The sequence below is a fragment of the Strongylocentrotus purpuratus genome, unplaced genomic scaffold (genome assembly GCF_000002235.5).
Source record: "Strongylocentrotus purpuratus isolate Spur 01 unplaced genomic scaffold, Spur_5.0 spur5_scaffold_20, whole genome shotgun sequence".
NCBI lineage: Eukaryota > Metazoa > Echinodermata > Echinoidea > Camarodonta > Strongylocentrotidae > Strongylocentrotus > Strongylocentrotus purpuratus.
The window spans coordinates 31,312,870-31,325,652 of NW_022145606.1; the positions used below are offsets into that span (position 1 = coordinate 31,312,870).

The 12,783-nt window shown below is 39.9% G+C and overlaps 1 protein-coding gene across 1 annotated transcript; it reads left to right on the forward strand.

Moving 5' to 3' along the window:
* Positions 1–3,682: 3,682 nt before the first annotated feature.
* On the forward strand, positions 3,683–11,822 carry LOC115927395 (monocarboxylate transporter 3-like). Its single transcript, XM_030993190.1, has 4 exons — positions 3,683–4,626; positions 5,274–5,414; positions 8,615–9,601; positions 11,631–11,822. The coding sequence occupies exons 1-4, from the start codon at positions 4,452–4,454 to the stop codon at positions 11,774–11,776; spliced, it is 1,449 nt and encodes a 482-aa protein (XP_030849050.1). The 5' UTR covers positions 3,683–4,451; the 3' UTR covers positions 11,777–11,822.
* The last annotated feature ends 961 nt before the right edge of the window (positions 11,823–12,783 follow it).

The window sequence follows — 12,783 nt, forward strand, 5'->3', positions numbered from 1 at the left end:
GGCCATTTTGGATTTGACCAATATGACCAGTATGGAAGCCCCAAGGAGATCTCAAATTGATGAAAGAATATCATAATCAGATTCTCTGACTCCCAAAACCCCATAAATATATAAACTGTTTTCATACTAGCCAATTTTCTTTCGTAACTACACTTGACCTGTAACTATCAGATGGCGGCCATTTTGGATTTGACCAATATGACCAGTATGGCAGCCCCAATGAGATCTCAAATTGATGAAAGAATATCAATATCAGATTCTCTGACCCCCAAAACCCCATAAATATATAAACTATTATCATACAACCGCTTTTCCTTTTGGGACTACGCTTGACCTTTAACTCAGATGGCGGCCATTTTGGATTTGCCCAATATTGCATACCCAGAGGGTACCCTTCTTGGCGTCCGGAAGAAATCGTAAAAGTATGGTAATTTTATAATCTACCTCTGGGCCAAATTTGGTGCTTTTGGAAGAATCTGCACCAAACAACCCCTATTTAGCCCTAACAGCCTCCACTACATTGACAATGTATATGTGTGGACTAGAGTACGGACATTCGGTGCGGCAGGCGGACTATTGGTGCGAGACCTCTCCCGCACGGATTGTCCGTCAGACATTTGAGGTGCTCACGGAATGTCCGACACAGACATTCTGCGCGGATAAAATCCGCACCGATCGTCCGCTCTCGATCGATCTCTAATAGTCGGACGATAGGTGTGGGTTACATTCTACGCGGTCACACCGGCCTCACGTCGCCTTTTCACGAGCTGACGTTGGGGCGGACTCCAGAAAAACAGGAAGAGAAAGTGATAGAATGATAAAAACAAAGAAAAACATAAGAGAAGGTAAGAAATTCTCATGATAATATTAAAAGAGCTACCGTGTGATATTTAGTCAAGTCTCAATGATACTGTGTTGATCCAGATTGTGAAATTATTGTTGTCACTGTCGATGTCATTAATTTGATTGTGAACTTGGGCAATTCTCTAAGGGCGAGCGTGCATGCATTAATTTAGTGACCGGTAATAGCTAGCCTACTTTATTGTATTTGTATTAAACACGTATTGGCCTGAGGTAGGTCTATAGATGCAAATGGTTCTAGGACAATTACCCCTGGGAAATCGGCCAATTACCAGCAGGACAATTACCCCCCCCCCCCCCCCCCCAGAAAATAACCCCCTGAAGACAACCACCCCAGACAATTACCCCCTAGAAAATTACCCCCTAGGACTCGGGGTAGGACAACTTCCCTCCCGAAAAAAAGAAATCTTCTTTTATCAAAACCAATTAGTTGTTATCATCCTATCGAGGAAGGAGCCAACTGTTTTTGTTGGTGCTTTGAGGAACACCAAAGAAGCCAGGACAGTGTTATGTAGTCATCGAGATAAGCACTTATTCATGCTCTTCATTGACAGCAGCAGTTGACTACTGCTACAAGATGTTTCAAGTACTACAGCTGGATTACCCTGCCCAGGCAGCTGTCATATAGGACTTCTTTGATCGTCTCATTTATGGAATTCGTACAAAGGATTTTATTAAACCATGGACCCTAGTATAAATGAGGGTCTTTCTTTGATCACATCATTACCACCGCCACCTGATAATGTGTATGTTGATGAGGACATTTATTTGACGCGACAATGTTTATTATGTAATCACGCATCATCACAGACAAAAGAACCTTTACATTTCTTTAGATTCTTTTCGCTGGGCCAGGGCGCAGAGTGTAGTTTCAGGAAAAGTATCGTGACTTAAGACCAGTGAGAGGAGCAGTGAACCCCAAATTATGACAATTTGCGTGATATTAGATTGATTATTAACACTGGTGGACATACATCTGGACCTGCCAAACTTTGAAAAATACATATTTCTTCCTGTTCTATTACCTTCTATTCCTTGGAAATGGATAGGATAAGTTTTAAAATGTAATCAATGTGTTACAGCCAAATTTTCAGGTTTCTCTTGTTAACTACTTCTAATTTCCTATTAAAAACTTCATATACGTCAATATTCATATGTACTCCACAACTGCACATGCATTTCCGTGATTTTAAGCGATTCAGTTTCTTTTGCGCAGGCATTTTGTTGATTTCTTCAAGGCACAATTTGGGTTTTTTTTATGTCTGAATGGCGGCGGTTGCGATGAGATCAAAGCCTGGAAGCATGTTTGGAATGTCATTATGATACTTTTGACAGATTCAGGTGCATGAATATATTATAGTACCGATCAGTGTCCATTTGTAGTACGTCCATGGTCTGAAGTTGTCACTGTTACATTGAGATTGCACATTTCTATGTCGATTACACGAAGCGGTAGTCTTGCTGCCATGTAGAATGTTGGAAATGGTATCATCATGCACAAGCAAAATTATTAGGCAATGAAAAGAATACTGCCCTAGCACCTGGAATTTGCACACATATTCATTACACTTTCTTTGTACATGGTACACAATCTCCTTCCACCTTACATTCTCCAAAAAGATGAATACCTTCTCAGATCCCCGCTCTTTTATAGCCGAGTGGCGACCTATCTCATTTGAATTTTAAATTACTTTACATTTCTTTTGTGTGAAGCACTGCCTTAGCACCTGGAATGCTGGTGCGCCTGCGCATGGAGCGCCAGCACTACTGGTGTTTATTTAAGTGCTAAAACAGGCAGGGTCACACTTCGGGTGCAATTTCTCGAATAGCACGTGTTTCCAGCACTCATTTTTCTGCTCGTCATCGCTTCCCAAACGATGCATGCACGCCAAGGGCTACACTTGGCACGTGTGGTGCAAATTTGTACCCAGCACCCGTCGTTTAGCACTTCATCGTTTAGAGTGTATATAGTACGTCGTCATGTGTAATTCCCGGCCCCCCCCACTCAGGTTTCGAAATGACCGCATGCGTGTTGCCAAAATGTCCGGTAAAGGGGTACTTTTCGTGCGACAAAGTCCGGCCCGAGAATTGTAAAAAAAGGGGTGTATTTGACTTTTCACCCGGAGATTTCTTTAAAAAGGGGGTGTTTTTTCTTTTTTTTCTCTCATCTATTTGGACTCCTGAGAAATTATTCCGAATTTAGGGGGGTACATTGAGCATTTTTCCTGATTTAGGGGGGTCTCCAAGGCAGGAAAAGCCCGCGAAAAGCCAGCGAAAGGGGGGGTTCGGAAATGTTGGCAGTGCTCAGATAGGGGGTGCTTTCAAAAAGAGGGAACGAGCATATGCGTACCCTAAATAACACTGAGTGGGGGGGGGGGGGCCGGGGTGTAATTACGATGAATCCTTCGTTTTTAGGTCAATGCATTCGTAATTAAGCGATTCCACTTTGAGGGCCTTACAAATGATGAAGCCAGTACTGCACATCATCTGTCCCAGAGGCATTCATGCATCCTCTTGCTATTAACATGTATTTGCATATTGTTGATATTGCAAGTTCATCGTCAATTTTCGCAATAAGCCAGTTCACGGTTGCAGTCTGAGCATGAGCAGATAAAGGTCATTGCAGAACAAATTTTGAAATACACGGAGACGAAATACTGGATACGTGCTCATGAAAGTTATGTAACATTATTCATTCATGCACATTCAGTGCACTCCAGGTGGAAGTATTCTTTGAAAAGGGGGAACAAAGGCTATTTATAAAGCACCAGTCCATCGCTGTAGGAGTGATTATTTCAAAATGTACAAAGTGGGACCTCTTCATGTGTTGAAGATCTGTGGATATTCGGGGTCATTGCAGTAAAGTGCTAACCGTGAACTGGTCTATACAGGCGTATACTGCTTTTAACTTTGAAGCCGACTGTAGCCCGAATGTCGGTTTCTTTTTTAGGATCCTGCCAAGTTTTTTTTTTATATGTATACGACTATTTTATAGTGTTCATTTAGATGAACATATAGCTTTTTTCATAAAAAAACCTGATTGAAGAGAAGCTGATGGGAATATGAAGGAACTACGGGTACTTTGCCACGATACAGTGTGCTGTGAAAATACAGTAGAAGAACCGTCTGAATAACCTTATTTGGCTTCTCTTCTGCTCACGACTGTTTCAAAAGAGGAACTCGTCTCTATTCTTTGAAGATTACACACCGAATACAGTTAAATCGACGTGAACCTAATTTTGAAGTAATCATCGGCTCGAAAAGCAACTTTGGAGGACGTTTGTACGCGGGAGAATGATCTCTAATTTGCTGCAAAGTTGTGGAACAAGCTTTATACCTCTTTGGAAGTCAGCTACAATTTCTGAAGCCCTATCTATTTTGCTAGACAACACTGGATTGTTTTGGCCAAATTTGCCCTGTTTAAGTGAAATCTTGTTTTGGTGACCCTATCATTGGAAGCGATCTGTACAGCACTTTGTTATTGCAAAGTAAAAGGGGCGCCAGGCCTAAATCAAATACTTTTTGGATTCGATTGGATCGATAAATCATACTTCTGCATTGAGCGTACAGTAGTTTTAGCAAGATTCAGTATGTGGTCTTTTGGCTTCGGGATTGTTGCTGGCAAATTCGTGGTACTTTTTATTGAAACTGGCATCGCGAAGTCTTTCGGTGTTTTTATTCCAACAATGGTCGAGCGTCTGGAGTCAGATTATGCTACTGTCGGATTGATATGTAGCTTGCCTGCAACATTGATGTACCTCTTATGTAAATAAAATGTGTCATATACAAACTGTTGGTATTAGTGGTACTAGTGGTAGTTAGCAGTAGATGTAGAAGTAATTATGATAACGATAATTAGACTACTACGTATCATCATCTTCATAATTGAAATATTATTAATAATAATAATAATAACAATAATAATATTGATAATAATATTTAGGATGAATAAATGATAAAAACTATGATAATACTAACAACAACTTTATATTAATCGAAATAATAACAAATATCAAAATAGTCATCATTGTCTTAGCATTGGTCAAAAGTAATACTAGTTATTATTGCTGTTCTTGTTGAACATTAGTGGTAGGGGATAGGAGCTACGCCCAACGCCAAACCCCACCCCCCTTCACCCCCCCCCCCCATTCATCTAGCTCTTCGTCCTTGTCGTCCTCCCTCTCCACCACCTTGAATGGAATTCCTTATTTATCTGTTTAATCGTCACCTCATATTCGGGCAGCAATATGGTATAATCATGTTTTCATGTAAGTATAACTCTGACATTTGGATGATGGGGAATTCGTAAACGTTTCTAAAACCATTGTTTACTTTTGCACGTAATTACCTCACGTTTTTCATATATTTAACTTTAATTTGGTATCTTTTCTCCTTATTTGTCAACATATTAGGTCCTTTTGTGACACTCGTTCTGCAGAAGATCAACCATCGTTTTGTCGCTATGTTAGGCGGAGTGTTGTGTGGATCATGTATTATTGCCAGCGCTTTCTTCAAAAACTCAGTTACTGTAGGAGTCTGTCTCGCCTTATCAGGTAAGCTAAATATCGTTTAGTTTAGCTATGTAATCGAATATTTCATTATGTAGCTCATTTTGTGCCCTGCATGGTAGATAGAGAACCATACATACGGTAGCTTATGAAGGTGCCAGGCTGAATAAACGTGACTTTGATGTCATTAACGTTATCCGCATTGCTCAACTTGCGCTGCATGCAACGCAATGGACAGCGGGAGTTATATTTATGTAGCAGTCCCATATGTATTTCCTCATCATTTCCGTGATTACATACGCGCCATTTCGTGAAATTATCATTCAGTATTTTCGCGCAAGCATTGCACCAGCCTATTACTAAAGGATTATATGGAACTATAAATGACTTTAATGTATAATTCAATTGATATTATGTCAAATTCATTGAGAAGAAATACATCATTCGGAGACAATCTTTTTCATAGTCAAGCTATCGACTTCATCCAGCCTAGGACAAACCGTATGCAGCCTAGGACCAATTCCATCCAGCCTAGGACCAACTCCATTTTTAGCTTGCACCAACTCCATCCAGCCTATCACCAACCAAATTCCATCCAGCCTACCACCAATTTAAATAAACCTTACATGAGCTCCATATATCCCTGGATGGTGTTGGTGCAAGCTTAAATAGACACTATGAACATGACCGACACAGAAAGCGGACAAAATATGCAGTTCCTCAGGTAGACAAAGGAACAACCCTTCACTGCTATCATGTAAAAATGTTTAGAACAGGTGTCACATGCATATTCACCTGTTCTACACAGTTTTACATAATAGCAATGAAGGGATGTCCCTTTGTCTACCTGAGGAACTGTATATTTTGTCCGCTTTCTTTGTCGGTCATGTTCATAGTGAGAGATCGGACGGGGCGATATTTAGAGTTAATGTAAGGCTTATTATGGCGGTAGGCCTAATGGAGTTGTGGAGTTGGTGCTGTATGGGCTGGATAGAGTTGGTTCTATAGTTTGGATGGGGTTGATGCTAGGCCGTATCACTATGAACATGTCGAACAAAGAAAGAGGACAAAATAAACAGTTCCCCATTCTACCCTCAACAATTGCTGTGGTAGACAAAGAAACATCCCTTCACTGATATTATGTAAAAATGTGTAGAACAGGTGAATATGCATGTGACACCTGTTCTACACATTTTTACATAATAGCAGTGAAGGGATGTTCCTTTGTCTGCCACATCAATTGTTGAGGGTAGAATGAGGAACTGTATATTTTGTCCTCTTTCATTGTCCATCATGTTCATAGTGTATGTAGTTGGTACTGTATAGGATGGATGGAGTTGATGCAGGTTTCGATTGTGCTAGGCTATACAAATGGAGTTAAAGGGGAAGCTTACCCTTAACAGGGTAAAATTCCATTTAAGTTGCTTGTAATAACGGCAGAAAAACGAGAGCAACAGATGAGTGAGTGATACAGAAAACTTTTATCAGTTGGGGATAATGATAACATGTAGTTTTAAAGCTTCCACTCCTGCGGACTTTCTTAAGCTAAGTGATCAGTCTGAGTCACACGTTTGCTTCGCAGCACTGCATGGCGTCCTGTGACCACCCCCCCCCCCCCACTCCGGGGGGTCGGAATGACCGCATGCGTGTACAAAAAAATGTCCGGTAAAGGGGTACTTTTCACGCACCAAAGTCCGGCTCATACATACACAAAATTGACTTTACACACCGGACTTAGGGGTGTTTTCAAAAGGAGGGAACACGCATATGCGTACCCTAAATAACACTGAGTGGGGAGGGGGGGGGGGGGCGGGCCTGTGATGACAGGACCAAAGATCGGTGACAATAGTAGTAGGAGACCAGCCTGTAGGTCCCGTGACCAATCTCTCGAAACAAAGGTTTGAAAGTGTTTTTGTGTTCCCTGATGAATACCGAACAATTTTGACTTGGGCTGCCCCCTTGAAAATCTCGGGCATTTTCGTGATGGTCCAACAAAGGTCAAACAGGGGTTGAAATTCAAATATATTCAAATGGTGTCGATATGCATATCGAATTACTCGTCTGGTCATGAGGATTAAAAAATGTATAGTTTGTTATACCTCCGACCTTAAATGAGGGCGCTATGGTCAAAAAGGTCAAATTTACCACCACGTCCGATTCTAATGATTTTAGTGTCTAATAATATGTTTCCTGACGTGGTGAATTCAACTATACAATTTTCAAAAGTAAAAGTGCTTACCTTGACCATGAACATTCAAAATGGCTGCCGTTTCGGTGACAAACATTTAACAACTTCTTATCCATGGGTTTGGGGAAAATTTCAAGGTTATGGCAACCAATGTTTGTTTTCTTTTTCTGAATTGATTTGACATAATATCAAGAGAATGATATCATTAAATTAATGAAATTGTATTATGAAGTAATTCATTGTTCCAATCATATTTTTTTATAGGCTGGTGCAATACTGTAGCAGGAATACGGAATGATAGATCTACGAAATGGCGCATATATGATTACGAAAGTGATGAGTATACATAACATATGGGGCTGCTACATCATTATAACTCCCGCTGTCCAACGGCCATTGTTTTGCACAGCGTAAGTTGAGCGATGAGGATGACGTATCATGACGTCATAGATCATATTTATTCACGACCGCCCAGCGCGAAGGCCCGAATACGCAAAGGCCCGAATTCACAGTGGAGGTTTGTCGACAAACCTAGGTTTATTTGCGTCAAAAGAGGCGTTTCGACGGGTTTCAAACCAAGGTTTGTACAAGTTTGTAAAACCTTGGTTTGAATCGCGTCAAAACGCGTCATATGACGCACATAAACCAAATACTAGGTTTATCGACAAACCTCCTTTGTGAATTTGGGCCATAGAGTTTGCCCAACAAAAGCCGTATTATTTATATTGAGCCCAACTACAACCGAGTAGGCCAAACTCTCCTAATCAGTAGCTCCGTATAGGTATTGTAAAGAGCGCCATCTCACGACGTAATTACTTAGCTACAAGAACAATACATATTGAAAAAGGTTTGATGGAAAACGCAATAATCGCAATAATTCAAGGGACAAACGTGCCTGAGGTTGAAAAGCAGTTAAAAAAAGAAAATGAACTTGTTTACAAAGGGCAAGCCAGTCCTAAATATCATGGAGACTAGAACTGAATGTAAATGGAGCAGTGCGAGTCCGTTTAATTTTTAGTAATAGTCATTATTTTCATCCTTTCATTTTTTTCCGCAGGTGTTGGCTTGTCAATGACTTATATGCCCATGGTGATTGCACTGAATGATTTCTTCAGAGAAAAATTTGTTTTGATGAACTTAATCACGTTGTACGGCTACACCGCTGGATCCACGCTGCTTCCTATTGTAATGGAAAGGTCATTCGAAGCATATGGCTATGTAGGGGCGTTTGTTATCCTTGGCGGTATCGCTTTTAACCTTGTCGCGTGCGGTGCAACGATACACAATGCACCAAAAAACGCAGCGACAAATGAAGGCAAAATTTATAATGGAGTGAATGAGAAACAGAAGTGTCTCTCTAAAGGAGAGTCCTCAAGGCGAACAGATGGCATCCGTAATCGTGAGGAGGAGGAGGAGGAAGTGAAAAAAGAGGAGGAGGAGGAAGAGAAAGAGGATAGTGAAGAGTGCGTCTTGGACGAAAGACGTTTGATTCAAAACGAGAGACGTGACATCAGTAAACAGGAAATATCCCCGAAAGCGCGCTCGTCTTGGACAAGCTCCGTCTTTCAAACCGGCAAACGGTCCTGTGGACTATTAAACGAACCACTCTATCTCTTCACCATCCCGATTCATTTCTTGTACATGTTCTCTATTTATGCGTGGATGCTGTTTCTGGTACCTCACGCTGAACACCTGGGAATCCCTCCTTCTAAAGCAATCTTCCTCTCCACAATTGGCGGCATAGGTGGCATCATCGGTCGGACCATCTTCATCATCCTCGTTGGCAAAGGCATCAATGTTTATATCGTCTACATCGCCATAGGCCTCATCGGCACAGCATCATTTCTTCTGGACTTCATCAGTTCTGCTTACGCGGTGCGTGCTACATTGGCTTTTTTCCAAGGTTTCTCCTTCTTCATCGAGGATGCTCTTATGTCCAGTTTATTGAAAGATGCAGTCTTTGACGATCGGAATTTTAACATGGCCGTGGCTCTCGGTTCATTCGTAGACGGACTAGGGGCGACATGTGCAGGAACAATTACAGGTGAGTAAATCATAGCCATCTTCTTCTTTTCAAACATGATAAACCTTTAAGAAATCAACGTTAGTTCAATACCCCATTGTATGTATTGCCATTATAAATAATTTTTCGGATTACGGACTGACAACATCAAATCCTTGGACTTGGTTGCTTTTTGAGCAGCTAAATATAAAATGTGTAAGACAGAAAGTTTTGGAGAAACCAGTGGTTCAAGTTCAATTTCCTTTTTGCTCCACGGCCTCTAAGTTAAGAGAGGTAGATAGATTATCTAATCAGGCCTAATCATACATTTCAAAAGATGACACACGAGTCTAGTTTAAATTACCTTAGCTTGATTTTCTCGAAGGTGTTGGTAATCATGTGATCAGATTAATATTTCTGAAATCCATGTTTAGTAGTACTATTCAGTCACTATCAGTGAACAGGTAAAGACTTTCGTGAGTTTTAGGTGACAAGAGTAAGCTGTCGATGGCGTTTCTGTTTAAGAGTCATAGCTAGTTATTAAAGAGAGAAAGATGCGTCTATGGAAGTTGCTCCTGCTTAATAGTCAGGCAATTCATGTAGCCTTAAATAGTTCTAACTCTTTACCAAATATCTACATGGGAGGAAGTTTTAAGAGTTCCATTATTTAACCATTACTCTACTGAGGGGGGGGGGGGGGGGGGGGCTGGGAGGCCCCCTCAATAATTTCGGAGATTGCGCCTTAACCGATGGGAATTCTGAATTGTCGTTTCATGACTTATTTTCTTCCAAGTCTTACGCACATCTGTAAGGTGTTACATAACAATTAGTATGCGCATGTCATCAAAAAGTGCTAAAATTGCATATATTCACGTACAAGTAGAAATGTGAATACAGGTTTAGAGGTATATCTTCCTAAGTTGGAGATATGAATTGATATCAAATTGCTTTTATATATTTCTCAAAGTAACTTGATGTATTCCAGAACAAAAAATACATTAGAAACAAAACAATAGAAATAAAAAACAATAACATACATAACAAAATAAAATGATGAATTTCGAACTTTTTTTCTTCAGAAAAACATTTTAAGATGAAGCTTTTGATAAACAGAGATACATATGACTTGAAATCTATAGGCTTCTGAAGACCTCATTAGCCTTGTATAAAAGTTGTACCGCAGGAGTGTCACAACGTGATTAGAGCATATGTGTTACTAATATATCTAATCTCTAAGTTCTTTAATCCCTTGTTGTGCACTTGCTTGGCAGTGCATCACAATAAACCTCCTGTCTTCAAGGAAGAAGCTTTTATCCCCACCATGCACTTGTTGGTTAATCTGCACACCTAAACATACTTTCCAACAACAAAAACATCACTAAAAAGCTCAAATAGGCCCAAATATTTGAAAATCGCATACAATTTGCATAAATTATTATTATTAATTACATTAAAATAACTAGATTTTGTTAGAAAAGAAGTTTCATATAAATAATGAGTTTCAACATTCAAAAAGTGGAGTCTGACAATTTTTGGAATGATTCTAGTTCCCTGCACATTTCCAGATTTGATATTCATGAATGCGTAATTTGCGTATTCATAATTTATGCAAATTAACCTATGCATTTTCAAATATCACAATAATGAAACCTCATGAAATTGAAATGAAGGAAACATTTATCCAATACATTTTCAACATTCTTCGCTATTTAATGTAGAGTTTTCTGTAAAATGAGCATTTTGCATAAGTAATTAGGCTATAACGACACAAATTTGCATATTAGAACAAAACTAATTGTACCATCTTGTTCCTTACGCAAATATCTACAGACATGCAAATGTTCGTGTTCTTCGGACATTCGACGACAGAGATCATAGGGGGGGGGGCTCCCCCCCCCCCCCCCAGTTAGGTGCTCAAAATAGCCCAGTACAGTAAGGGTTAAGCTATGATCGTGCCCCCAAACGCATGTCTACATAGGTTTTGGTGAAAGCTGTGTCTTTGTACGCTTTGCAATGTTAACATTACAAATCCCTGACAAATACATATAATTCTGGTACGATCATTTCCTAGGTTATCTGTTTGATGTCACCCAGTCATTCACGATGGTGTTCATCATCGTCGGCTTCATTCGCGCCGTCATGGTCGTTCATCTCTTCATCGTATGGATCCTCATCAAGAGACGACGACAAGATGTCAGCTCTCATTTTGACCATTGAGGATTTAGAGGAGGAGGCAGAAACTTGTACCTATCCTCCTTCCTTTTAACATAAATAAAGGAGGTGCCCTTAACAAGTTGATACCGAACAAGCTATTCATGCGATTGGTTAGTAATGGCTAATAGTAATAACTACTTGTATTTCCATGAACTTTACCTATTGTTTTGTTTTGTTTTTAGTATGCACAATTTAGAATGACCTATTGGCCTTCAATATATCAGAAGTTTACCTTCTAATTACTTCCAATATTTTGCCAAAATCTTTGTTGTCATTTCGGTGTCTTAGAAAATCGACGAAGAACAAGAGCTTACCAAATTGTTACCAAATAAATAACTCATACGATTTCGTCATTAGGGACTTTTAGATTTGCAGGGCGACATAGTTCCTTAAAAGGACGTCACACGTAGCAGTCCACTATGTCGACGTGCAAAGCTAAACGTCCACATTAACATGTAACATTTTGGAACGGATCGTCATTGGGTGCCTACCTGATTTGTTTTTTTAGGTCGGGTCGGGCTATTGTCATGTTGACCTTACGCCGGGCGCGGCTTAGTGGTTGGTTAGTAATGGTTTATAATAGCTTACTTCATCCCCATGAATCTATACTGTCTTTTGTCATTTCTTTAGTTTACACATTGAAAATGGCCCTGGATAATAGCATTGTTTGAATCAAGAGTTTACCTTCTAAATTAATTCCACTGTGCCATTTTCTTAGGTTATTTTTTTTAATGCAAACCCTTGTGATAACCTTATACGAAAACAAAGTAGTTCGTCATTTATTCATTGTCTTTTTGTCTTTATTGTCTTTTTTAAAATCTGCCGCGAAGCGTGGCAGAGCACCTATACATTTCGGAAGAATTTATCTTTTTGCTTTTTTATCTTCCCTTTCTTGCTGTGTGGTTTTTGTTCATTTTATATCTCATGAATGGCATGGTAAATGATAATGACAATTTTAAAGGTACTATGTCCTATTTGCAGGTCAGACAATGAAATGGTTAAATTCCAAC

What these genes read in the sequence shown, in the direction of transcription:
- LOC115927395 (XM_030993190.1), top strand. Translation starts at nt 4,452, where the DNA reads ATGTGGTCTTTTGGCTTCGGGATTGTTGCTGGCAAATTCGTGGTACTT. An exon ending in AACATTGATGTACCTCTTAT is followed by an intron (nt 4,627 to 5,273) that starts GTAAATAAAATG and finishes TCAACATATTAG; the next exon opens with GTCCTTTTGTGACACTCGTT. An exon ending in AGTCTGTCTCGCCTTATCAG is followed by an intron (nt 5,415 to 8,614) that starts GTAAGCTAAATA and finishes TTTTTTCCGCAG; the next exon opens with GTGTTGGCTTGTCAATGACT.